The 27,054-nt window shown below is 41.9% G+C and overlaps 3 protein-coding genes and 1 long non-coding RNA gene across 7 annotated transcripts in view; 3 read left to right on the forward strand and 1 right to left on the reverse strand.

The window, feature by feature from the left end:
- LOC138949675 (uncharacterized) overlaps positions 1 to 14,693 on the forward strand; it is a 349,293-nt gene extending 334,600 nt beyond the window's left edge. The window contains exon 2 of the long non-coding RNA XR_011450393.1: positions 13,496 to 14,693. This is a non-coding gene — a long non-coding RNA (uncharacterized lncRNA). The remainder of the gene's footprint in view (positions 1 to 13,495) is intronic.
- LOC138949647 (zinc finger protein ZFP2-like) lies at positions 4,353 to 6,217 on the forward strand. Its single transcript, XM_070321438.1, has one exon. It carries the CDS (start codon positions 4,373 to 4,375, stop codon positions 6,080 to 6,082), a length of 1,710 nt encoding a protein of 569 aa, XP_070177539.1. The 5' UTR covers positions 4,353 to 4,372; the 3' UTR covers positions 6,083 to 6,217.
- Positions 14,694 to 16,383: 1,690 nt separating the features above from the next.
- LOC138949657 (uncharacterized) lies at positions 16,384 to 21,226 on the reverse strand. Of its 3 annotated transcripts, XM_070321452.1 has the most exons (5): positions 21,116 to 21,215; positions 20,937 to 21,005; positions 19,579 to 19,835; positions 19,126 to 19,177; positions 16,384 to 17,703 (listed from the first exon to the last, which is right to left on the reverse strand). In XM_070321452.1, exons 3-5 carry the CDS (start codon positions 19,795 to 19,797, stop codon positions 17,429 to 17,431), a joined length of 546 nt encoding a protein of 181 aa, XP_070177553.1. In that variant the 5' UTR covers positions 19,798 to 19,835; positions 20,937 to 21,005; positions 21,116 to 21,215; the 3' UTR covers positions 16,384 to 17,428. The 3 variants fall into 3 exon arrangements, 2 of the variants coding, with proteins under 2 accessions (XP_070177553.1, XP_070177552.1); XR_011450378.1 differs by lacking the exon at positions 20,937 to 21,005 and having other exon boundaries at positions 19,541 to 19,835; positions 21,116 to 21,226; XM_070321451.1 differs by lacking the exon at positions 20,937 to 21,005 and having other exon boundaries at positions 21,116 to 21,226.
- Positions 21,227 to 21,486: 260 nt separating this feature from the next.
- LOC138949638 (zinc finger protein 665-like) overlaps positions 21,487 to 27,054 on the forward strand; it is a 43,797-nt gene continuing 38,229 nt past the window's right edge. For both annotated transcript variants that reach the window (XR_011450377.1, XM_070321429.1), the window contains exons 1-2: positions 21,487 to 21,598; positions 23,066 to 23,247. Coding sequence is in view for 1 of the 2 variants with exons in the window: in XM_070321429.1 (XP_070177530.1) it covers positions 23,145 to 23,247 (103 nt within the window). In the remaining variant the exon portion in view is untranslated. The remainder of the gene's footprint in view (positions 21,599 to 23,065; positions 23,248 to 27,054) is intronic.

The raw sequence follows: 27,054 nt of genomic DNA on the forward strand, positions 1-27,054 counted from the left end.
GAGTGATTGAGTTTGTGTTACTGTGTTGTCTATTTCTTACGTGAGCCTTGAAGGCTTCGCCTCTTGTTGAGTCACTTGAGAAAATGTGACTCTATGTAATCGGTCAGTGTTAGTCTGGGCCGGCCGGCCGTCCGTAGACACCACCTTAACGTTGGACTTTTCTCGGAAACTATCAAAGCGATCGGGCTCATATTTTGTTTAGTCGTGACCTCCAATGACCTCTACACTTTAACGATGGTTTCGTTGACCTTTGACCTTTTTCAAGGTCACAGGTCAGCGTCAAAGGAAAATTAGACATTTTATATCTTTGACAAAGTTCATCGGATGTGATTGAAACTTTGTAGGATTATTCTTTACATCAAAGTATTTACTTCTGTAGCCTTTTACGAACGTTATCAGAAAAACAAGGGAGATAACTAGCCTTTTCTGTTCGGCAACACACAACTTAACGTTGGGCTTTTCTCGGAAACTATAAAAGTGACCGGGCTCAAATTTTATGTGAACGTGACTCCCAGTGACCTCTACACTTTGACGTCTGCTTTGGTGACCTTTGACCTTTTTCAAGGTCACAGGTATGCTTCAGGTATGCATTGTGTTGTGAATAGCAATTTCTTCCTGTCCATCTGATGCCTCATATAATATTCAGAACTGCGAAAGTGACTCGATCGAGCGTTTGCTCTTCTTGTTTTTATTTAGAGACTCCTTGGCTGTCAATCAGGACGTTTCTCCGATCCCTTCCTGATTTGTTGGCAGCGGGCCAGTTCCTGGCTAAGGATTAGTGTGAGTTAGAATTTTCTTTCCACCGGGCCCTTCCTGCCTTGTTGGCATGGGGCCACTTTCTGGCAAGGTTTTTAGAGTGAGTTAGATTTTTCTTTCCCACCGCCTTGTTGATTTTATCTGCTAATGTGATTCGGATTAAGAATATGTAATTTAATGGAAAATTTCTAAAGTAAATTTTCATTTGATTAATATACTTACCCGAATCACATATTGTATTCCCTCCCGCCTGCCCCGCGTATGGTTTTAAGGTTTATTTAAAGCCGTATGAAGGGTAGCCACGTGGAGTTATAGGAAGTGACGTGGCACACACCAATAGGGGAGGTAACTCCCGGTGTGCATGTTCATTACCAAAGCTACTTTCGCTTTCGTTTTGGTGATGGGGTTGCTTCCCTTTAGAAATATTTAGACGGGTAGCGTTTTTCAGTGATAAGCATCTCAAGTGAACTCAATGCTAATGTGATTCAGGTAAGTATATTAATCAAATGAAAATTTACTTTAGAAATTTTCCATTATAATTCAAATGTTACCCATGAAGCAAACAATTCATTTGTATTCTTTCTTTCTTTATTTGGTGTTTAACGTCGTTTTCAACCACGAAGGTTATATCGCGACGATTCATTTGTATTAAAAAGCTCCTATTCAATAGATTTTGCTATACCAAACTTGTGCGATGAAAAATGCATGTGTAACTTAACCCTTCCGTTTTTGCCTAAACCTTCTTCTTTTTTTAACCTGAGCAGTTAGCCCTTTTGAAAGTATTCAATTGAAACAAACTCCAGACCTGTTTACCAGTACGATTTGGGCGTATTTTGTACGCCAAATTATTACCGGTACGCAAATACGCGACACACGCACAAAATACGCATAAGAAAAAATCTAGAATACGTTTTCCGGTGTTGGTGTGCTGATTACGGGATGGTACAACTGATACGGGGTTCGGTCTAAGAGAGATAACCATGACAGCGAGTCTTCAGCTGTGGAAACCTTGTTCAGTTGTTGGCACGTGCGAGTCTGGACAATCGTGGCAAAATGAAGCGGTAAAATTAATGTGTCAGTTTCGGATTACTGTACCAAGTCTAAACAGCAGAAGCAGCAGATTTTCTTGGAGAAATATAAGAAAGAGCCAGGAATGGTGGAGTCTACTATGGGAAAACGTCATGCACACTGCAAGTATTGTAAATCAGATTTCTCCGTTGCCCATGCTGGGAAATATGACATCGAACGACACTGCATTTCCAAAACTCACCTGGACATGGTTGCTGCAAAGAAATCCGTTGAAAGCTGCCAAGGAATTATGAAGTTCATTCCTGCAAAGCAAATCCTGCCAGAAGAAAAGGCTGTAGTCCGTGCTGAAGCAAGGTTTTCTGAGATGATTGTAAAAATGAACTTGCCACTGTCAACCGCAGTTGTAATATTTCACAAGCTTCATCTTTTCATTATCAATCTGTTTGGAAGACACTGGTTATAATGCTATAAACTGACAGGTAAATAAAATTGTTTTATCCCTGTTGTAATGGAAGGAGTTAAATTCTGAAGGTTTTCACAAGACATGCTATTCTTACACAAACACGTTTGCACCCACGCGTACATTTTCCCTAGCCCATATGGCTTTGCTTGCAAAGTACACTAACTTTTTGAAAAATACACTCAACTTTTTGGGAAAGTACTCTTGGCTCGGGTTTAGGGTAAACAGGTCTGAAACTCAGTGACTTGAAACTTGTTTCTCATTTGGTTGAAGCTATGTTTCAACAATTATTTGAGAATTTACCTCCTGAAATGATAAATTCATAAGCTTCAAGTAAAGAATAATACAAGGGAGGTGACTGTAATTTCCTGTGTTTGTGAACACTTTTTGTTAGCATGGTAATTTTCCTTTAATTCAGTTAACATTTTTTAAATCAAAGACAAAACTAGGTGATAAAATCAATCACCTTCAAGTTTACAAGATTTTTAATTTGGGAATCTCCAATTTTAAGTTTTTGTTAGCAAGGAGAGACCTCCCGCGGGTTAGGGGGAAGAATTTACCCGATGCTCCCTAGCATGTCGTAAGAGGCGACTAATGGATTTTGTTTCTCCTTTTACCCTTGTTAAGTGTTTCTTGTATAGAATATAGTCAATGTTTGTAAAGATTTTAGTCAAGCAGTATGTAAGAAATGTTAAGTCCTTTGTACTGGAAACTTGCATTCTCCCAGTAAGGTAAAAATAGTGTACTACGTTGCAAGCCCCTGGAGCAAATTTTTGATTGGTGCTTTTGTGAACAAGAAACAATTGACAAGTGGCTCTATCCCATCTTCCCCCTTTCCCCGTCACGATAGAACCCTTCGTGGTTCAAAACGACGTTAAACACCAAATAAAGAAAGAACAAGTGGCTCTATCCCATCTTCCCCATTTCCCCGTCGCGATAGAACCCTTCGTGGTTGAAAACGACGTTAAACACCAAATAAAGAAAGAACAAATGGCTCTATCCCATCTTCCCCCTTTCCCCATTGCGATAGAACCCGTCGTGGTTGAAAACGACGTTGAACACCAAATAAAGAAAGATAGCAAGGAGAGGCTTCTAAAATCCTTCTTCAAATGTGTTGACCTTGTTTTTTGTAGACCCTTTAGCAAGAGTGATGCAACCAAACACCTTCAAGTATAGAGGTTTGTTGCTGTTTTCAGTTTTAAAACCAGGAGAAGCTCAAATAGCCCCTTTTGAAATGCTAAAATTCATTTTTGGCTGGGTGGTTACAAATACCTTCAAGTTTACAAGATTGTTCATATTATGCGTATCTGCAAAGCCTGTTTGTTCTGAAATAGATTTAGAGTCAAAAGAGGCCATTCAAATCCTCCCTGAAATGCGAAAATTTGTTTGTGGGTGGGGGGCGCTGCCCCCTGCATGGACCCCCAGCAAGGGCGCTGCCCCTGCTCCCCGCCGGGGCCTTACCGGCCCCTGGACCACGGCCTTTTCAGTTTTTTCATTTTCCAGCAGTTGCACCCATGTTCTCGTGACCAAGTTGACTTTAATTAAAGAATCTTGATCGATCGATGATTTTCTTATTTCTTGTTTACAAAGCTCTCTCTCTCTCTCTCTCTCTCTCTCTCTCTCTCTCTCTCTCTCTCTCCTCTCTCTCTCTCTTTGAGTCAGTTAAACACACACACACACACACACACACACACACACACACACACACACACACACACACACAAAGACCATGCCCCGATGTGTTTTCTTTATGATGTGGCTATGGTTGTGTTGCACGATATCGCTACTGCTGTGGAAAGCGAAAGTAGGTTTTTACATGTGTCCGCGTGGTGGCGCCACAGGGCTTCCTGTTTCAATTATCAGCGCCGTATGAAGCGTCTCTGTGTACTCTACAGTCTCTGTAGATACTAATTTGCATCACTTATATCACTTGCATTCCTTTCAGTGCCTGACAGGGAGGTCAAAACAGCTACCATGGCTGCAGTGCAGTCATTGGGCGGAAAAGCTGCAGTCAACACAGCTACCATGCCTACAGTGCAGTCATTGGACGGAAAACCTGCAGTCAACACAGCTACCATGCCTACAGTGCAGTCATTGGACGGAAAAGCTGCAGTCAACACAGCTACCATGCCTACAGTGCAGTCACTGGACGGAAAAGCTGCAGTTAATGGGCACAGCGATGCCTGGCTGAAACCAGAGATTCAGACACCAGAAATACAGACTGCAGTCGACAATTGCAGTCATAATTGGCTGAAACAAGAAATACAAACACTAGAAACACAGACTGCAGTCAACACTCACAGTGATACCTGGCTGAAACAAGAGATAGAGACACCAGAAACACGGACTGCAGTCGACACTCATAGCGATACCTGGCTGAAACAAGAGATACAGACACAAGAAACACAGGCTGCAGTTGACTCTCATATTAACAATACATGGCTGAACCAAGAGATACAGACACCGAAAACACAGACTGCAGTGAACACTCACTGTGACACCTGGCTGAAACGAGGGAGATGGATAACAGAAACTCAAAGCATGGGTAGATTAGAACTAAATGAGAGACGTGAACCAGATCCAGTTCCAATGTCTGGCACCACATTCCCGTGTTCAGGTCACAAGAAGCAGCAGGTTGTGATTACAACACGTACAGGGGAGAAAAAGCATGCATGCAATGAGTGTGGTGCCAGGTATTTACGGTCTGGTCATTTGAAGCAACACATGTTAACACATACAGGGGAGAAAAAGCATGCATGCAATGAGTGTAGTGCCTTGTTTTTACGGTCTTTTTCTTTGAAGCAACACATGTTAACACATACAGGGGAGAAAAAGCATGCATGCAATGAATGTGGTGCCAGGTTTTTACGGTCTGGTTGTTTGAAGCAACACATGTTAACACACACAGGGGAGAAAAAGCATGCATGCAATGAGTGTGGTGCCAGGTTTTTACGGTCTGGTTGTTTGAAGCGACACATGTTAACACACACAGGGGAGAAAAAGCATTTATGCAATGAGTGTGGTGCCAAGTTTTTACGGTCTGGTTGTTTGAAGCAACACATGTTAAAACATAGAGGGGAGAGAAAGTATGAGTGTACTGAGTGTGGTGCCAGGTTTTTACTGTCTAGTAATTTGAAGCAACACATGTCAACACATACAGGGGAGAAAAAGTATGAGTGTACTGAGTGTGATGCTAGTTTCAAACTGTCTTCTTATTTGAAGCGACACATGTTAACACATACAGGGGAGAAAAAGCAAGCTTGCAATGAGTGTGGTGCCATGTTTTTACGGTCTGGTGATTTGAAGAAACACATGTTAACACATACAGGGGAGAAAAAGCATGCATGCATTGAGTGTGGTGCCAGTTTTTTACGGTCTGGTTGTTTGAAGCAACACATGTTAAAACACACAGGGGAGAAAAAGCATGCATGCATTGAGTGTGGTGCCAGGTTTTTACGGTCTGGTTATTTGAAGCAACACATTTTATTACACACAGGGGAGAAAAAGCATTTATGCAATGAGTGTGGTGCCAGGTTTTTACGGTCTGGTTGTTTGAAGCTACACATGTTAACACATAGAGGGGAGAGAAAATATGAGTGTACTGAGTGTGATGCTAGTTTCAAACGCTCTTCTTATTTGAAGCGACACGTTTTAACACATACAGGGGAGAAAAAGCATGCATGCAATGAGTGTGGTGCCATGTTTTTGCGGTTTTGTTCTTTGAAGCAACACATGTTAACACATACAGGGGAGAAAAAGCATGCATGCAATGAGTGTGGTGCCAGGTTTTTACGGTCTTTTCATTTAAAGCAACACATGTTAACACATAGAGGGTAGAAAAAGTATGAGTGTACTGAGTGTGATGCTAGTTTCAAACTGTCTTCTTATTTGAAGCAACACATGTTAACACATACAGGGGAGAAAAAGCATGTATGCAACCATTGTGGTGCCAGGTTTTTACGGTCTGGTGATTTGAAGCAACTTATGTTAACACGTAAAGGGGAGAAAAAACATGCATGCATTGAGTGTGGTGCCAAGTTTTTACGGTCTTGTAATTTGAAGCAGCACATGTTAACACATACAGGGGAGAAAAAGCATGCATGCAATGAGTGTAGTGCCATGTTTTTACGGACTGGTTCTTTGAGGAAACACATGTTTACACATACAGGGTAGAAAAAACATGTATGCAGCGATTGTGCTTCCAGGTGATGCTAGTTTCAAACTGTCTTCTTATTTGAAGCGACACATGGTAACACATACAGGGGAGAAAAAACATGCATGCAATGAGTGTGGTGCCAGGTTTTTATTGACTCACATGCGAAGCAAAAGTGAGTCTATGTACTCACCCGAGTCGTCCGGCCGGCCGGAAAACTTTAACGTTGGATATTTCTTGGACACTATTCAGTCTATCAGTACCAAATTTGGCAAGATGGTGTATGATGACAAGGCCCCAAAAAACATACATAGCATCTTGACCTTGCTTCAAGGTCAAGGTCGCAGGGGCCATAAATGTTGTCTAAAAAACAGCTATTTTTCCCATTTTTCCCATTTTCTCTGAAGTTTTTGAGATTGAATGCCTCACCTATATATGATATATAGGGCAAAGTAAGCCCCATCTTTTGATACCAGTTTGGTTACCTTGCTTCAAGGTCAAGGTCACAGGAGCTCTTCAAAGTTGGATTGTATACATATTTTGAAGTGACCTTGACCCTGAACTATGGAAGATAACTGTTTCAAACTTAAAAATTATGTGGGGCACATGTTATGCTTTCATCATGAAACACATTTGGTCCCATATGATCATGGTCAAGGTCACTTTGACCCTTATGAAATGTGACCAAAATAAGGTAGTGAACCACTAAAAGTGACCATATCTCATGGTAGAAAGAGCCAATAAGCACCATTGTACGTCTTGAATTAACAGCTTTGTGTTGCATGACCTTGGATGACCTTGACGGTCACATGTATTTTGGTAGGAAAAAATGTGTAAAGCAGAAGGTCAAGCATGTGAGTCGTATGGGCTTTGCCCTTCTTGTGGTCTGGTAATTTGAAGCGACACATGTTTACACATACAGGGTAGAAAAAACATGTATGCAGCGATTGTGGTTCCAGGTTCTTGCAATGTGGTTCTTTAAAGCGACACATGTTTACACATAAAGAGGAGAAAAAGCATGGTATGAATATCACTGCCCGCCGCATCCTGAACTCGGGTTTAAAAATAGGTCTCATTTTAACCCCTGACACGATGCTGAAACAAGAGATACAGACACCCCCAACACATACTGCAGTCAACACTCATAGTCGTACCTGGCTGAAACAAGAGATACAGACACAAGAAACACAGGCTGCAGTTGACTCTCATATTAGCAATACATCCCTTTCCCCTATCCCATCTCCCCCCTTTCCCCTATCCCATCTCCCCCCCTTTCCCCGTCGCGATATAACCAGGGGTGGGATTTCTTCCGTCCCTGACGGATTTCCGTCCCAGGAAAAAATTTGGATTTTTTTTTTGAATTTTTTTTTTTTTTTACCTTAGAGGGGCACGGGTAGCTCAAATGGTAAAGCACTGGACTTGTGATCGAAAGGTCGCTGGTTCGAATCCGGGCCGGGACGGACACAGGTCAACCTTATGTGCAGACCCAGAGACAGTATCCATCTCCCTCCCCCGTGTCACCACAGTGGCACGTAAAAGACCTTGGTCATTCTGCCATAAGTGCAGATGACTGATAACACCTGAACACGCATACACATGTGTATATCATCTAAAGTCGGGTTAAAACCCGGGAACATGCCCCTAATGGCTTTGCCATGAGGGGCGTAAAACTTGAATTTCTCTTTTTACCTTTTTTTTGTTAATCCGTTCTGTGTACAGAAGGTCAACTACCTTTCACCATTACCAAATTGACCAAATTGAGTGAGATGTAGGGAGCAGCTATGTCATGTCATCCTGGCAAATGTTATGAGGGCTTACTAGCGCCAAAACTAAAAATTAGTAATTAACCCGTGAAAGTTACTAATTTTCACAAGAAAATTACAATTATGACGTGAAAATTACAAATTTTCAAGTGTTAATTACTAATTTTCACGTGTTAATAACTAATTTTCAAGTGTTAATGTCTAATTTTCAGTTTTGGCTCGCTTCCTGACGGCTTACTTGTGCCAAAACTAAAAATTAGTAATTTTCACCCATTAATATAATTACTAATGTTCATGACAGCTGGCTGCTGGCTGCTCGAGGAGAACTGAACTGGGCTAGGGACCGGGTTAGGTCGTCTTGGGTCAGTGCTGAAATGGTTACTTTATTGACTGTTGGCCGAACGGATACCCGGGCTTCATATTTTTGCATGCATGTATTCGTGTTTCCAAGGCCTGAGGCTTTTGCTGTGACCCTGGGATCTTTATCGTGCACATGAAATTCAAGTTTTACGCCCTCACGTAAAACCATTAGGGGCATGTTCCTGGGTTTTAACCCGACTTTAGATGATATACACAAGTGTATGCGTGTTTAGGTGGTATCAGCCATCTGCACTTATGGCAGAATGACCGAGGTCTTTTACATGCCACTGTGGTGACACGGGGGAGGGAGATGGATACCGTCTCTGGGTCTGCACATAAGGTTGACCTGTGTCCGTCCCGGCCCGGATTCGAACCAGCGACCTTTCGATCACAAGTGCAGTGCTCTACCACCTGAGCTACCCGGGCCCCCAGGGGTGCTCTGGAAACTAAAGGGGGGAGTTAACGTCCTCACAGAAACTAGTTCTATTTGGGACAAGTTGGTGATACGCTAAGGAGCCCACAACTTTATATACCCCACTTCAGTGCAGGGATTCAGAGACCTTAAGTGGTGTGGTAGAAAAAAATGGTATTCCTAATCTGTGAACTAGTGATATTTACATTCTGATACATTGAGTCCTTTAGAAAGTTTGCAAGTGAAACACGCTTAATTTAAACATATTTCTCTTTTAATTCAAGCAATGATTCAACAATAAATTTAGAATATAACTCCTGAAATGATGAATTGAAAAGCAGCATCAGAAGACTGAATAGCATTAGCAAGGGATATAACTCTGGTGGTTTCTCTTTTTGTCTAAACCTTCTTCTTTTATAACCTGAGCAGTTAGCCTTTTTAAAGGTGTTGAATTGAAACAAACTGACTTGAAACTTGTTTCTCATTTGGTTCAAGCTATGGTTCAACAATTATTTGAGAATATACCACCTGCAATGATAAAATCATAAGCTACAAGTAAAGATGTGTAGTACAAGGGAGGTGACTTATTTTCTGTGTTTGCTTTGTTTGCATGGCGATTTTCCTTTAATGCAGTAAACATTTGTTTTAAACAAAGAGAAAAGTAGGTGATGAAATCAAATACCTTCAAGTTTACAAGATTTTTTAATTATGTGCATCTCCAATTTTAAGTTTTTGTTTAAGCCGCTTCTAAAGCCCTTCTTGAAATTTGTTTATCACTTGTTTGTTTAGACCCCCTAGCAAGAGTGATGCAACCAAACACCTTCAAGTATAGAGGTTTTTGATTTTGTGCATTCATCCCCCTCCCAAAAAAAACCAAGTGTGTACTGTTTTCAGTTGTAAAGCCAGGAGAGGCTTAAATAGCAACTCTTGAATTGCTAAAAATTCACTTTCAGCTGGTTAGTTACAAAAACCTTCAAGTTTACAAGATTTTTTACTTTTGTGCATCTCCAATTTTCAGATTTTGTTTAAGCTTATAGGAGCTTCTAAAGGCCCTTCTTGAAATGTGTTTACCACTTGTTTTTGTAGACCTCCTAGCAAGAGTGATACAACCAAACATCTTCAAGTATAGAGGTTTTTGATTTTGTGCATTCTCTCCTTCACCCCCCCCCCCTACCCCCTTCCCTCCCCCATTTGTTGTTGTTTTTGTTTGCTATTATCAGTTTTAAAGCCAGCAGAGGCTCAAATTGCCCCCTCATGAAATGCTAAAATTAATTTTCAGCTGGTCAGTTACAAAAACCTTCAAGTTTACAAGATGCATATGTTATGCATCTCCAAAAAGCTTGTTTGTTCTAAAATTTACAAGTTGGGAGAGGCCACCTAAACCCTCCCTAAAATGCTAAAAATCATTTTCGGCTGGGGGGCACTGCCCCCCTTGACCCCCCCAGCAAGGGCGCTGCCCCTGCACCCTGCCGGAGCCTTAGCGGCCCCTGGACCCCGGCCTTCCAAAATGTTCAGTCCTGGCAGTTTTAATGCCATCAAATGCTAAAATTAATTTTCAGCTGGTCAGTTACAAAAACCTTTAAGGTTACAAGATGTATATATATATCAGGCAACATAGGCAAAACAAAAAGGGTCGGTAGGTCGGGATCTATTTTTTTCTTTTTTTTCCCCCAAAAAAACATATTTTTAAGTTATTTTGCCAAAAAAACCACCCTTTTTTTCTCCCAAATGCCAAAAAAGTCTAGGGTTGCGCGAAAAAATAGGGTCGGTCGGGATACGGTAAACAGACTTTTTTTGGGGGGAGGGGGGGGGGGGGGGGGGCTTTAAGCTAGTTTGATCTAAAATTTAAAGTCAGGAGAGGCCACCTAAACCCTCCCTAAAATGCTAAAATTCACTTTCGGCTGGGGGAAATTATTACTAATTAATAAAGAAATTAAATTAAATTAAATTGTTTGAATTAATTAATTATTAATTATTGTTTATTTACTTTCTGCCCCTCCAGACCCCCAGCAAGGGCGCTGCCCCTGCACCCCGCCGGAGCCTTAGCGGCCCCTGGACCCCGACCTTCCAAAATGTTCAGTCCCAGCAACATTTTGGGCTCCCACCCATGTATAACCTTGAATGGTTGAAAACGATGTTAAACACCAAATAAAGAAAGAAAATGTGTGTGTGTGTGTGTGTGTGTGTGTGTGTGTGTGTGTGTGTGTGAGGTTTATGCGACTGTTATATATAAGTAAATCTTAGTAGTGTACTTATGTTTGATTATGCTTTATTATTGTGTGTTTGTCTTATTAGAAAGGTGATGTGGTGCCAAAAGAAAAAAATCCTTGTTTGTGTCAAATGAAAATGGACATTAAAGTTGTCTTATCTTATCTTATCTTATGTTACAGACATGCTGTAACATGCAACACTTCAAGTTATGATAGAGTTAAAGCTTTGGTTTAACTCAGTCCAAGTAACCTCATGTTATTGTAGACTTACAAAACTCCTTGTGTTGGTGGTGTCAAAGCTTGCTTGTAATGTTATTAACATCATGTTATTGATGGTGTAACATACAGCACCCCATGTTTTTTTGGTGTTACAGCTTGCTCAAATGCCTATTAACACCATGTTATGTTGGTGTTACAGCTTGCTCAAATGCCTATCAACACTATGTTATGTTGGTGTTACAGCTTGCTCAAATGCCTATTAACACCATGTTGTGTTGGTGTTACAGCTTACTCAAATGCCTATTAACACCATGTTTTGTTGGTGTTAGGCTTGCTTGTAAAATACAACCCTACCATGTTTTGGCGTTCACATCATTGTTTTCACCTGGATGGATTTATGTGTCGGAAAGGAAAGCATGATGTTTGGAAATTGTGTGCGGGTTTCTTGCTTGAATATTGAACTTTGCTGACTTGTCACAGGTTAATTTACATTTAATATCAGTTTTTAACTGCATCATCCTTCACACATTATGTAAACATCGTAACATTTACACTTTGGTTGTAGAAGTATTACCCCCCCGCGGGTTAGGGGGAGTCCCATATTGGTTGGGACGAGAAAAAATTTAGCAGATGCTCCCCAGCATGTCGTAAGAGGGGACTAACGGATTCTGTTTCTCCTTTTACCCTTGTTAAGTGGTTTTTTTTTTTATAGAATATAGTCAATTTTTGTAAAGATTTTAGTCAAGCAGTATGTAAGAAATGTTAAGTCCTTTCAGAGACATAGATAGAAGAGATGCGCAGCGCTGTCTTCCCGCTCGCGTTATCTTCGCCTACGGCAGGGACAAGTAATCCTCTGTCTAGCACCGGCCGGCTGCGAACTGAGCTATCATTTACCAAACTTTGCACTCCAAAATAAAATATAAATAATAAATTGACAATAAAAGTGACATCATGTATGGGAAGAATGCATAATTGTGCAAGTGTCTACTTTACAAAAAAACAAAACATGGACAGTTGAATAAAACGTTTTTGCATCCATAATTTAGAGAAAAATAACCATTTAAAGGTAAACGTTGATAATTGTTGTGTTTTTAAAGAATTATAACTGTTTCATAGAAAATCATAGATAATAAAACTTGCAAAATGTTCATTATTTGCACTCAAGAGAAAGAGAAAATCACAAGAAGAAAATTATTGCATCATTTGGTGATTAGAAGATGAATCCTAAAGAAAGCAATTTCGCTCATTTCTCCTTTATGAACTTGTAACTTTGTATCCACACGCCAGTGTAAGTGCGAGAACCACTTGAGTGAGACATAAAAGCATCAAATTTAATTACAGCGCGTCAAAAATTATACAAACAGATTAATGTACACACCAGTAATGCATTTGCTAGTTAAGGGAAAGTAACCCCCCCCCCCCCCCCCCCCCCCCCCCCCCGCGGGTTAGGGGGATGAATTTACCCGATGCTCCCCAGCATGTCGTAAGAGGCGACTAACGGATTCTGTTTCTCCTTTTACCCTTGTTAAGTGTTTCTTGTATAGAATATAGTCAATGTTTGTAAAGATTTTAGTCAAGCAGTATGTAAGAAATGTTAAGTCCTTTGTACTGGTCCCGCAGTGGGGCACTGCGGTTATGAAATTAAAAGCCCTTCCTGTTTTTGGAACCGCAGGAGCTTTCTAGTTTGCTGTTAGGTAGATTTTTGGTTCCTCTTTCCTGTCATGCTCTCTTTTTCTTCATGAATTCTTTTCTTTTTTCTGCCTTCTTGCTCATTCACCTGTATTTTTTCCAAAAATCTCTTCTCTTGGCGCTTGTCTCGCGATTCATGTATAGTTTAATCTGTTAGTGTTCTGATGTAAGTCCAGCAGTAGATAGGTTAAGCCTATTTTAACATACTGGAAACTGGTAATCTTCCAGTAGGTATTAATTTAGTTTTACTAAAGCCTGCTGGGACACAAGTAATGGGTTAGTGCATTTGTAAACAGGAATCGCTTGACAAGTGGCCCCCTTCACCCCCCCCCCCCCCCCCTTCCTCGTCCTGATATGGCTCTGCGTAGTCAGCTGGACGTTAAGCAACAAATAAACAAACAAACAAACAAACTTTGTACTGGAAACTTGCATTCTCCCAGTAAGGTCATATATTGTACTATACGTTGCAAGCCTCTGGAGCAATTTTTTGATTAGTGCTTTTGTGAACGAGAAACAATTAACAAGTGGCTCTATCCCATCTCCCCCCTTTCCCTATCCCATCTCCCCCCTTTCCCCGTCGCGATATAACCTTGAATGGTTGAAAACGACGTTAAACACCAATAAAGAAAAGAAAGAAAGGGAAAGTAAATTAAGTTGCGCACAAAAGATAATAATAGCTCCCAAACATTGCCTCCACGTACAATGTAAGGCAAGGAACGGGATGAGTGGCTGACAATCGCGCGAGGTCACGCTGACCGAGCGCGGTACCCCAAGAGTTACACGCGAGCGGCCTCGCTTCGTATCTCTTCAATGTATGTCTCAGGTCCTTTGTACTGGAAACTTGCATTCTCCCAGTAAGGTAATATATTGTACTACGTTGCAAGCCCCTGGAGCAATTTTTTGATTAGTGCTTTTGTTAACAAAAAACAATTGACAAGTGGCTCTATCCCCTCTCCCCCCTTTCGCCGTCGCAATATAACCTTCGTGGTTTAAAACTACGTTAAACACAAAAGAAAAAAAGAAAAAAAGGTTAGGGGGAGTCCCATATTGGTTGGGACGAGAAAGAATTTACCCGATGCTCCCCAGCATGTCGTAAGAGGCGACTAACGGATTCTGTTTCTCCTTTTACCCTTGTTAGGTGTTTCTTGTATAGAATATAGACAAATTTTGTAAAGATTTTAGTCAAGCAGTATGTAAGAAATGTTAAGTCATTTGTACTGGAAACTTGCATTATCCCAGTAAGGTAATATATTGTACTACGTTGCAAGCCCCTGGAGCAATTTTTTGATTAGTGCTTTTGTTAACAAGAAACAATTGACAAGTGGCTCTATCCCCTCTCCCTCCTTTCCCCGTCGCGATATAACCTTCGTGGTTGAAAACGACGTTAAACACCAAATAAAGAAAGAAATAAAGATGGAATCATGTGTCGGAAAGGAAAGCATGATGTTTGGAAATTGTGTGCGGGTTTCATGCTTGGATATTGAACTTTGCTGACTTTTCACAGGTTAATTTACATTTAATATCAGTTTTTAACTGCATCATCCTTCACACATTATGTAAACATCTTAACATTTTCTCCAAATGGTGCAATTTGGTGTCATCTGAGCTTCAAGTTTGCCATTAAAATCTGTTTTTAGAACCATTTTTGCCTCCCCTATTTATTTTTTCGACAGAACAAAAACAATTTCGGCGGAAAATTGCCTTTCGGCGGACAATTCCCATGTCGGGTGCGTGTTTTGTTGTTGTTGTGTGTGTGCGTGTTTTGTGGTTGCGTGTGTGCGTGTTTTGTTGTGTGTGTGCGTGTTTTGTTGTTGTGTATGTGCGTGTTTTGTTGTTGTGTTTGTGTGCGTGTTTTGTGGTTGCGTGTGTGCGTGTTTTGTTGTTGTGTGTGTGCGTGTTTTGTTGTTGTGTATGTGCGTGTTTTGTTGTTGTGTTTGTGTGTTGTTGTTGTTGTGTGTGCATGTTTTGTTGTGTGTGTGCATGTTTTGTTGTTGTTTTGTTTGTGATTGTTTACTTGTGTGTGCGTGGTTTTTTGTTGTGTGTGTGCATGTTTTGTTGTTGTGTGTGCATGTTTTGTTGTGTGTGTGTGCGTGTTTTGTTGTTGTTTTGTTTGTGATTGTTTACTTGTGTGTGCGTGTTTTGTTGTTGTGTGTGTGCGTGTTTTGTTGTTGTGTGTGCATGTTTTGTTGTGTGTGTGTGCATGTTTTGTTGTGTGTGTTTTGTTGTTGTGTGTGTGTTTTGTTGTGTGTGTGCGTGTGTTGTTGTTGTGTGTGTGCGTGTTTTGTTGTTGTGTTTGTTGTGTGCGTGTGTTGTGTGTGTGCGTGGTTTTTTGTTGTGTGTGTGCGTGTTTTAGTGTTGATGTGTGTGTGTGTGTTTGTTTTGTTGTTGTGTGTGTGCGTGTTTTGTTGTTGATGAGGCCTCTGTGGAGGAAAGCGTGCCGCTGAAAGCAACTAACTTTAAGTGTTCACACACACACACACACACACACACACACACACACACAGGCATACGTACCCTGATCATAGCAGTCAAACCGACTGACACACACTCGCGCGCACACACGTACACACACTCATTCACACACCATGCCGTGACACACACAGACACATTGTGCCATGACACACACAGACACAAACCGTGCCGTGACACACACATGCCGTGACACACTCGCACACACACTTCAGACGCTACATGATATGTGTGATGACAATAATCCCAATTGTTGTTACACTTTTACAAAGACAGCTTCGATCAGTACATAACAAATTGAATGACAGACAGATGAACAGTTCAACTGGACATGATTTTGTCTTTTCTTTCATGATCATTGTATCTCATTGCTGGGAAGTGAGGACACAGTGGCGCCCCCTTTTAACACTTGAGAAAATAAGGTCATAAAAAGGGGGGAGTCTTAAAATAAAGGTAAATTTACACAGCTTATAAACAGAAAATCTGAAAGTGAGGTTTAAAAAAAAAAAGGGGTGGAGATCTTATAAAGAGGCTTCCGCTGTAACTTCTTCCCATTGGAAAGCTGGCAGCAACAACACTCGCGTTTAACTCAGCTATCATCAGTCACCTCTGCTTCCAGCAGGGATGACCAAGGTCTTTAAATCAATCTGCCACAGCAGTGACAGGGGTAGGGGACACGGATACCTGAATCACCACAGCAGGTTGATTGGTGTTTCACCCAGCCTGGATTGGAACCCCTGACAATTCCAACAGTCTTGTAAATTTATCAGGTAAATCTCTTTCCCTTTGCCACACCTGTTCTAGGCAGATTGTGTTCAGTGGACACCCCCTTTTAAGACACCCGCCCACCCCCCCCCCCCCGAATTCACGACGTCCTCTATCTTTAAGCAACTACAGGCTTGAACACATTAATTTCCATATAAAATCTATGAGTTTGGTTGTTTTCTAAATCCAAATCTAACGATCAGTGCAGAGAAACTCGCTTTAGATCTCTTATGAGTGCACGCAAACTCCCAAGGCAAGTAACTCTCGTACGACAAGAGTAGTTCTCCTTCCAAATTTTTTGAACTGAGTTGCTTGGACAAAAGACTGCAATCCGACGGTTAGTTTTCGACAATATTTCATTTTATAAACGGATCACACGCAACCAAATGCACAGACATCGCATCAATTTAAAGAACATACAGCGGTTATATACACTATTTTGCTCCAGAAAACTGAACTTCATACAGTTTTTAACGTTGGAACACCGGTGCAAAAGTTTGTTTGTTTGTCCCATTCGAAGAAAGAACATTTCCTAAGCAATACCAGAACACGCCTTTACTGCCACAGCAGAATAACAACATAACTAACTGTGTACTTGATTTTAGTCCAAAACAGGGAAACTGACAAGAAGTGTTAACAGAATTGATTGATTTTCCCTGAACTATACAACCGCGCCTTATTCAATCGCCAGCGCAGGTAGACTGGTTGAGTGATTTGGATTCGATCAAACTTTCGCACAAAAACTCCTCTTTTCTCTGAATAACTGAAGAAAGGAGGAATAAAGAGGTTACATACCCCGTCTCAGTGATTATTAAAAATAATGGTCTCAGTTCGCATTTTTCATGATCCGCTAACTTCGACCATTATTTTTGATAAGCACTGAGACTCGGCATGTAACCCCTACGTAAGTGTCTGAAGCTCCAATACTTTTACACAATCCAAACTATTCGTATGAATCACTGAAGGTTCCATAGGTCGCTGGCATTTATAGTGTTAGAGGCTGTCCTTGAAGCTGACGACTGTCTGTCGAGTCTCTGCGTGTCCATTCTCCTCCCAACATCACCTAAATGACCTGTGCTCACATGACCTTCACCATGACCAGTTCTTACATGATCTTCACTGTGACCAGTTCTTACATGACCTTCACCGTGACCTTGTGTTGTGGGATTTGTCAGGAGGCTGTGTGTCCAAGTCTTCCACTCCGAGGTAGATGCAGGTAGATTGTGTGGCCGCTGTGGTGTGTTTAGTCTCTCTGTCTTCAGCCTCTGGCCACTGTGATGGTTCATTGGTCTGGTCGGCGCAGTTGTCGTCATCACTGATGTCATCTCTGTTGTCGTCACTGATGCACGATGTCGTCGATTTCCTTCGTCCTCGTCCTGGGTTTTTCACGGGTCTCCTCTGCCGCTTGCCTGCCTCTCCTACAACAGGAAAATTACTTTGTGTTGGTTATCAAATAACCAAAGGGAAGTAAGCACTCTAAATGTATATCTTCTTCTTGTCGTTCGCTGTTTATGACATGTGTAATGGAGTAAGCGAGAGTAAGACATAACCAATCTCCTGGCACCTGAGAGATTTTTTATAACAAGAATTGAAATGAACAAGGGACTTTCATCCTCACAAAACAAAAGGATGATCGCTGCAAGCTCATATGTTCATCATTCTCCAAGGCACTGTAACTAACGCTTACAGAAAGTCATACACAAGAACCAGCTTTTATTCCTGACCGGACATCGTCCTCAGATCAAGACTGGTTTTTAAAAGAACAAACGATTGGCGAAATGGCGCAGTGGAAAGACGTCGTGAGTTCGAATCCCGGTCGCTGCCGCCTGGTGGGTTAAGAGTGGATATTTTTCCGATCTTCCAGGTCAACTTATGTGCATGCAGACCTGCTAGTGTCTAAACCCCCTTCGTGTGTACATGCAAGCACAAGACCAAGTGCGCACAGAAAAGATCCTGTAATTCCTGTCGGAGTTCGGTGGGTTATAAAAACACGAAAATACCCAGCATGCCTACCCAACGAAAGCGGAGTGAAGCTGACTATGCTCTCAGAGTATAATGTGGGGAACCCAAATAGGCAAACAAGCTCACACGTCAACAGACATTTCTGGAATGCTGAAGAAGAAGAAAAGAACAAACACATACATTGTTACAGGGTCGTCTTGAAAGTATCTGTGAGAATGTTAAACACATGAGGCAGAGCGCTGTTAAGGGCCTATTCCACACAGACCACGAATCACCACAAATTGATACATTTTAGGATTCGTAGTTGAATCATAATCAGTTCGTGAAATTCTTAAACTGATTCATATATATATTCGTAGTGAGTTCTTGCAATTCTTGAGCAATCAGGAATTCGTGACAAAAGTTTTGAGCCATTCAAAATTTTAGCCACGAATCCCCAAACAGTCAGATATACCTACGAATCGATTAGGATTCAGCTACCAGGCCTAAGAATGTACTACAAATTGATACGAATTAACTACAAGTTTCTGGAATTGTGAGTTTGTGGCCAAAATTTGGATCGTGGGATTTGTGGTCTGTGTGAAATAGTACCATTAGAGATCAGATAACCAAAGGGAAGTGTGGGTCCGTATAACTCTGGCTTACTCCATTACACATGTTGTATACATTTGGAGCGCTTACTTCCCTTTGGTTATTTGATCTCTTGACAGCACTCATTCTTGTTTTCGTCAGCATGAAACTGCCTTCCCATGAAAGCTACCTGCTCCCTTCTACCGCAGTCATTTTTTGTAACATGTTTGCTGACACTCGCTGTACTGTAATGTAGAAACATGATTTGTGTGTTCATGTTTGCGTTACAAATTTTTGACTATTCCTACCTGCTTCACTGCAAGCGCTCCCAGCTGCTCCAACCGCCTCAGATTCTTCCGTCTGAAAATACAAAAAGTTTGATGATGCATTTTATGTAAATGAGCATGTGCACACACACACACACACAGTGACACACACACACACACATTGACACACACACACAGTGACACACACACATACAAAAACACACTCACAAACATGTGCACACACATACACCCCCCTCCACCCACACACACACACTGATTGATTGATATCTGTTGCTTTTTGGGTCCAGCGGACCATATAGGCCAAATCAGGACCCCACACACACACTCAGTACGGTACTGCAATGCAACCCCCATTTTAAGACCTGATTTTCTCAGATTGTTTGAGGTCCTAAGAGAGAGGTTCCACTGTGCTGAGCGATCATTATCACAGACTCACCAGCTGACCAGCCTTATGGCTGTGGGCCACAGACTCACCAGCTGACCAGCCTTATGGCTGTGGGTCACAGACGTTGGCTCAAGACACTGCCCGGCACTGTGACTGGTCTCGAGGGACGCAGACTTGACGCTGGTCACTGCACACTGATTCCAATCGCCATCAGTGTCACCGGCCCCTGGCGGTGAAGAGGGGGAGGAGAAGGCGGTGACATTTCGGTGAATGTCTTTTGACCCGTCTTCAGCTTGACCAGTCAACATAGCTGGACATCTTTTTGCTGATGTCTGGCCGTCAGACCCTGAAATAGAGATATATGGACATGTTAAAGACCAAATCTTCTTCTTTTTCTTTGTTCACGGGCTGAAACTCCCAGGTTCACTTATGTTTTTGCATTAGTGTTTTTTTTACGTGCATGACCGTTTTTACCCCGCCATTCAGGCAGCATACGCCGATTTTGGGGGAAGCATGCTGGGTATTTTCGTGTTTCTATAACCCACCGAATTCTGACATAGATTACAGGATCTTTTCCGTGCACAATTGGTCTTGTGCTTGCGTGTACACACGAAGGGAGGTAAAGCACTAGCAGGTCTGCACATAAGTTGACCTGGGAGATCGGAAAAATCTCCACCCTTAACCCACCAGGCGGCCGCGGCCAGGATTCAAACTAACGACCTTCCGATTAGGAGGCCGTCGTCTTACCACTGCGCCACTTCGCCCGTCAAACACCAAATCGGTTGTATAAAAGCAGACCTGACAACCCGTGTAAAACCTCAAGTGTAAGTGACAAGTGTAACAAATGGGATTTTTTTTATGGAATTTTCAGCGTAGCAAATGGTGCTTAAGTGTAGCATTGCACATCTGCATTTATGCTACAGTGGAACCCCCTTTTAAGACCCCCTCGTTTTTAAGACCCCCTCGTTTTTAAGACCCCCTTGTTTTTAAGACCCCCTAGTTTTTAAGACCCCCTCGTTTTTAAGAACCAATTTTCAGATGTTTGGGGGTCTCAAAAGAGGGATTTCACTGTATCCCACGCAAAAAAAGAGAAAAATTTTGAAAGCAGGAACATTAATTATAATATCCATTAGAGAATGGCTGCAGTTGATACTTTTCCTGATTGGACAACGTTTTCTGACCGGGACACAGAGCGAGAAGCAGAAATGAGTACCAGGACTCACAAGAAAGAAGTAACTGTTGCATACTTGTGATGGTTTGTTTAACACTTTCTACCACACATATGTTGACCACGTTTTTTAATCCGAGACCAGCTGTGCTGCAGCAAATCACTCAGAATTGTAGTAACTGTGTACGGTAACTGTGTATCAACACGCTGGAATGCAGGTGTTAGATAGACGTTATAGGAAGCGACTGAAGCTAACAGTCTGAGCGGATATATCCGTACCTGGTCAGATGGAGCCATATGAAGTAGTCTTTCTGTGATAGTAGTAGTCCAGTGGACGATACCTTCCGCCTGTGATCAAACCTCAACTCACTCAATCAGCTGATGCAAAAAGTAACCAATACACAGCAAAATGATAGTATTATCTAATACACTCGAAGCAATAACATAACGATACACACCTTATGAACGGTTTTGATCTAAAACAGCAAAGTAGTCGAACAGTCTTCGTGATTCATCGGTTGATGAACCAGACGAAAATAATTCAAGTTGATGGAGTTCGCTCCCTTGATATAAGCTCTTCACCAGAAAATCTACTAAATTTTATGTCTTTTTACCAAGATGTCTTGAAATACATAATCAGCGTATCGGTGTTGAGTCACATCTTTCACTTTCAAAAATGTCTGAGCCCCCCAAAAAGCATGTGCAATAAAAACATGTTCTATAAACAACAGAAATGAGCACACACTCAGGCACTGGGTCTCTTCAGTATGTGTCAATACATTATTTGCTTTGTGTCTATTCCTTTCTCATTTGGCAGTTTTGTGCAAAACGACGTTACGGAGGAAATCATTGTTACGACTATCGATCTGATTGCTTGTTTAGGCATGGTGTCTGAAAAGCTTGTAAATCGAAAGATTGTAAAACTGTTGTGTTGAAGCTAGGTTGGTTAAGGTTTAAATGAGTATTTTGATATGCTTTAGTGTGTTAAATTCATAGCTCAGAATTCAGTGGCATTCTTTACTTATTTTTGATACAAGCCAAAGAACATTCATTATTTTGTCGTGAACTTAATTGACGGATTGAGCTCCAAACTTTAGCATAATTGATTAATTTGGTTGTTTGATCGATGAAAATGACGCCAGAAAGCTTACGTTTTCAACAAAGCGACATCATATACACGACAGAGAACTTTATATATCCCCTGTCGGAATTCACGGATAATCATAATTCCGTCTTTGAGTTTGACGCATGTAAACGAAATGCATTTGTACACAAAGATACAGTTCATTCCGTGACATCAAAGGGGTCTAACATGAATTGCTATACTTACAATTGCAGGTTCTGCAAATTTATAGGCTTAGATGCCTCTGAATTCTGAGCTATGAATTTAACACTAAAGTTCAAGATTACCGCTAATTGCTATTGTAGGATGTTGACTTGTGTGTTTTGGAAAATATGATATGTAGCTCTAACTTCTAAGTGTTCCAAAGTGGTGTCGAAAACGCCGGAGTGTATACAGGACTCTGACCCCTGTATACTTCTATACACTCCGAATGCGTATAGCCAGTGCAAAACAATCAAAAAATCTGATGCTCCACGGACTTTAATTATAATATAATGTAGATTTCATTCTCTGAGTGTACATCAAAGACCAGACAACCACATCAACATGCAGATTGTCATTCCGGCAACGCCATTCATTGTCGATTCATTGTATACATATCAAAGTACGCTTGGGACATACACAAACAAAAAACAAACAGTAACACACACAAAAACTGTTGCTCCACGGCAGTTTGGAACACACTTTGTGACCCAGAAGTGGTTGTATACTATGTAAATGTACATTATTTGCCAACCCTCGACACTCCGAAAAAGAGATAGCGGAAGTCAATGCATCATATATATATTGGTTTTTCATTGGCTACTTCCTAATAACCTAATAACTACAATATTATAGGGGGCATTTCATTGACAAAAAAGTTGTAACAGAGCTTTTCATTGTCGGAGTGTATACAGACCTAGCAATCCTGTAAACACTCGGAGTGCGTATAGCTTTTGCCTTGTTTCACCTGTTTATTGCTGATTTCTGCATACAATGACTACGTTGCATATAGTGATATATACTGAGGGGCGCGTGCCATGTTTGTAGTTTGTGAAAACAAAACACTTTTGAAAGACAAGACCACGACTTTTTTCCCTTGAAAAATTGAAAATGGCTGTTCAGATGTTCCTGTGGCGGCTGTGCTATTTTGGTGGTTGTGATGTCATGTGGGAAGAATTACCATAACGACCAGCTGACATAGATTTTTTTTTTGTACTGCAAGTGCAAGCAGAATAACCATTGCACCATTTGATCCTCGTTTTCTTCAAATACATGTACCACATTTTTTGTTCTTTTTCTACAGTAACGCGGTGAACAGTGGGGAACCATCAAGGCCTTCACTAGTGACCAGATAGGTACATGCAGAAGCTTCTCACTGCAGCATGGAGGAAGGAGACACAGCAATTCTGTCTGACATCAAGATAGAGATTGATGTCGCAGAAGAGACACCGCAGTACTGGCACATGACGGAACCAGAGCCATACGGTAAGGTTAACCAAACCTCTCTAACACTAACACTGTAATCACTGACTATGAGACTTTGGTTTCCTTCTACTTTAGTGCCAGAAAACACAGAAACAAAGCGTGTCTAGACCAAAACGACGAGATGCATCAAATTTGTAAGCTATGTTTTTAAAGCAGAAACAGGGCTATTCGCTGTATTTTTCGACCACGAAGGTCCCGTTGCTGTCGATTTTTTTATTGCTACTAACAGCACAATCATTGTCACATACTATGCAGAAACTTTTTACCCAAACTTGTTCACGAGTTTGGCAGTCAGCGACCAAACTGCGAAACCCAGACTGCCCTTCTTCATGAAAATGTCAGTCTCCACAAAAGAAGGGCCGTAACTCCATTCCTAAAAGACCAAATGATCTTATTTTTGCCTCACACTGTCTTCAGACCTGAGTACACCCCTTGAGATTGCTGAACATACCCTCTTTGAACATCAGACATTTTGCCAACAAGTTTCACTGCACCCAGGACCTACAAAAAAGCCATCAAATCAGAGCTGAAAAGCAACATCAAATAAGGCCACCTTAAGTCCTCTTCTGATTGGCTTAGACACTTGTGACTCTGCATCGATATTGGAGGAGAGTAGTTCTAATGACTGCTGTAATTTGGGCCAGATACGCCAAACGGTCTCTGCGAAAATCACATTTGATCGTTCTATACAGTAGAACAGATTTTACCCCACATGCCAAACTCCTACAATAACGCCAGATTCCTTCTGCTGTACTGAGATTTAGAAAATTGCTGCCGTTTTTTTTAAGCGAAAGGTAATATTTGACTAGAGCTGACTTGAAGTCACTGATTGCAGTTGCACACAAGACGCTAACGACTGCAGTAGCCTAGAATAAACTATTGATGCGCCTGTGTGGTTTACATATATGTGCTAATTAGCCACGCAAGAGACCTGTATGCATCATAAAATGGTGTTGAAGGCTATGGGGATATTTATATAGCGCTTGACGTTCCCTAAGCGCTTTACATATTAATTTTTGCCATGTGAGATGGAATTTTTTATACAATATATCACACATTCACATCGGCCAGCAAACCTCAAGCCTATTAGGGCGAGCATTCACCTTTCACGGCCGTTATTCCAAGTCACACGGGTATTTGGTGGACATTTTTACCTGTGCCTGTACAATTTTGCCAGGAAAGACCCTTTTGTCAATCGTGGGATCTTTAACGTGCACACCCCAATGTAGTGTACATGAAGGGACCTCGGGTTTTTGTCTCACCCAAAACTAGCACTTGAACCCACCACCTAGGTTAGGAAAGGGGGGAGAAAATTGCTAACGCCCTGACCCAGGGTCGAACTCGCAACCTCTCGCTTCCGAGGCAAGTGCGTTCACCACTCGGCCACCCAGAGTCGGTTTCTATGACTTTTTTTGTGAAAAGCTTTGTTTCTTTGGGTTTTTATGACTTTTTTGTGAAAAGCTTTACTCATTCTGTAAACCTCCTGGTAGGCGGAGTGGGGCTTTAAACAAGACAGGCAAAGAAAACTGACTGTTTTGGAAGAAAATTGATTGTTTTCTTGACATATAAAATGACGGGTGGGGTGGTAAGATGTCGGCCTCTTAATCGGAAGGTCGTGAGTTCGAATCCCGGCCGCAGCTGCCTGGTGGGTTAGGAGTGGAGATTTTTTCGATCTCCCAGGTCAACTTATGTGCAGACCTGCTAGTGCCTTATCCCCCTTCGTGTGTACACGCAACCACAAGACCAAATGCGCCAGGAAAAGATCCTGTAAGCCATGTCAGAGTTCGATGGGTTATAGAAACACAAAAATACCCAGCATGCTTCCCCCGAAATCGGCGTATGGTGCCTGATTGGCAGGGTAAAAACGGTCATACACGTAAAAACCCACTCATGCAAAACCATGAGTGAACTTGTGAGTTTCAGCCAATGAACAAAGAAGAAGAAGAATAAAAAGAGATATAAAACTTGTTCAGTATTTGCTGCTTCTTTCTGCTACAGTGAAACCCCCTTTTAAGACCTCCAAGAATCTGGGAAAATCAGGTACTGAACTTATTAAATCCAGGTGCACGGAGCCCCTGGTGCTTTTAGTCATACCTCAGGCAGCTATTCGTTGGAAGAACTACCAAGTTTCATTGACTTGCACCCAAAGAGTCAAGAACTGCGATATTTTTACGAATTAATTTTGTACTCGGACCCGGCTGGTCTTGGCCTATTTTGGGATCTAAATTTAGATCAGGTCACCACATCATGCACAAAAAGACACGTCACTAGCAAACTATGTCAGGCGTCATCATGAGTTTGTGTAAAACAAAATGGAGGCCGGAATCACTCAGTTGAATCGAACTCCGACCAAACACCACGTACTAACTAGGTTAATTCCCGTTGCGATATAACCTTGAATGGTTGAAAACGACGTTCAACACCAAATAAAGAAAGACTAGGTTAATTTATGCACTCGCGTGAACAAGAAACTGTCGAGCTTCACAGATGTCGTCGTTGGGTAGTTTTGGGTTTGTTTACCTACCATAGGAGGATTTTTGAACTGTAAATGCACTCAGCTGCAACAAAAACGCAAAATGAAGGCTGTGAGCTGCACTGTGCCTTTAACAAGTCGCGTAAGGCGAAATTACATTTAGTCAATCTGTCGAACTCACAGAATAAAACTGCAAGCACTGCAGTGTTTTCACCAGGACAAGACACCTTCGTCAATCCACGCGGCAAGGAAGTCGCTCAATTTTTGGGTGCAGCAAGAAGGAAACAGACATGCAAGAATAGTAAAATAGCGAACTGAGGTAAGCAGGGAAGCGCGCTTTTCTGTATTCTTTTTAACTGTCAGCTTGTTTCGAATACTTCTTCTTCTTCTTCGGCGTTCCAGGATGTTTCGAATACAAAATGTTATATGTACATGTTTTTGGAATCAGGAAATGATTAGGAATAAAATGATCAATTTCTTGAATAATTATCGAAGTATTAATTAACCTATTGGCAAAAGAGGAAAACAGCTACTTCCGGTTCGAAGAATCACCTTCAGTAGCTTTCCAGCTTTCTCGCCTTTTTGCCAAGCCCGCTCCTTCTGGCATCGGGTTGCCTCCGGCGGCCGTTCCGTTGCTGGTTCCTCATGGTTCAGCTCCGGACCCGGCGCTGGAATACCTTGCCGCTCCTGCGCAGGCTTCCTCCTTCGTGCCCTTAGTGGCTCAGAGGAAGTTGCCTTGGCCCAAGTCGTCACGGAACCTTCTGTCGTCTTTTGCCCTCCCGCGTGCTCCTTTGCCGGTCACGCCGGAACTTCTTCCGCTTCTGACGAAGCCGTTGAGGAAGGATTTTGCTCTGCCTCTCTCTGAGCAGACTCTCCTTTACTCCGAGGAAGTGGGCCGACAGCTGTTGGAACTCAGTTCTATTTCCAAGACTCTCCTCAGATCGCTTTCTCGGGCTCTGACGGATTCCTTGGCGCCCTTTACTCTTAGTAAAGCACGGCTGTTCCTGGCTTGCTTTTAAGGCCCGCGATGGGGAGTGGTAAAAATAGCCAGCGGCGCGATATCACTGCTTGCAGACTGTCAGCCGGCGACTTTGTCTGCGCATCGCCGTTTGCGTTGTGCTGCGAGGCATATCAGCGCAGATCAACGTTGCCAGAGACCAAAGAAGCGCTTTACTCTACCTCGCAGCGGCAGCTTACTGGAGGAATGTTCATTATCTGTGCTCGCCTGCCAGCAGACCACAGGCACACCCAATAAAGTTCGGACTTGTACTGGCAGAGCGCGAATGCAAATTCTTGTAGGCGTACATAGACACAACATAACATGTACAGACAAT

Source organism: Littorina saxatilis, linkage group LG16 (genome assembly GCF_037325665.1).
Source record: "Littorina saxatilis isolate snail1 linkage group LG16, US_GU_Lsax_2.0, whole genome shotgun sequence".
NCBI lineage: Eukaryota > Metazoa > Mollusca > Gastropoda > Littorinimorpha > Littorinidae > Littorina > Littorina saxatilis.

Excerpts from the sequence above, each read along its gene's own strand:
- LOC138949657 (XM_070321451.1), bottom strand. The coding sequence starts at position 19,797 with ATGTTGACTGGTCAAGCTGAAGACGGGTCAAAAGACATTCACCGAAAT. Across the intron at positions 19,178-19,578 it reads GCCATAAGGCTGGTCAGCTG|ACGGAAGAATCTGAGGCGGT; the intron begins GTGAGTCTGTGG and ends TTGTATTTTCAG. Across the intron at positions 17,704-19,125 it reads GAGCGCTTGCAGTGAAGCAG|GAGAGGCAGGCAAGCGGCAG; the intron begins GTAGGAATAGTC and ends TTCCTGTTGTAG.
- LOC138949647 (XM_070321438.1), top strand. The coding sequence starts at position 4,373 with ATGCCTACAGTGCAGTCACTGGACGGAAAAGCTGCAGTTAATGGGCAC.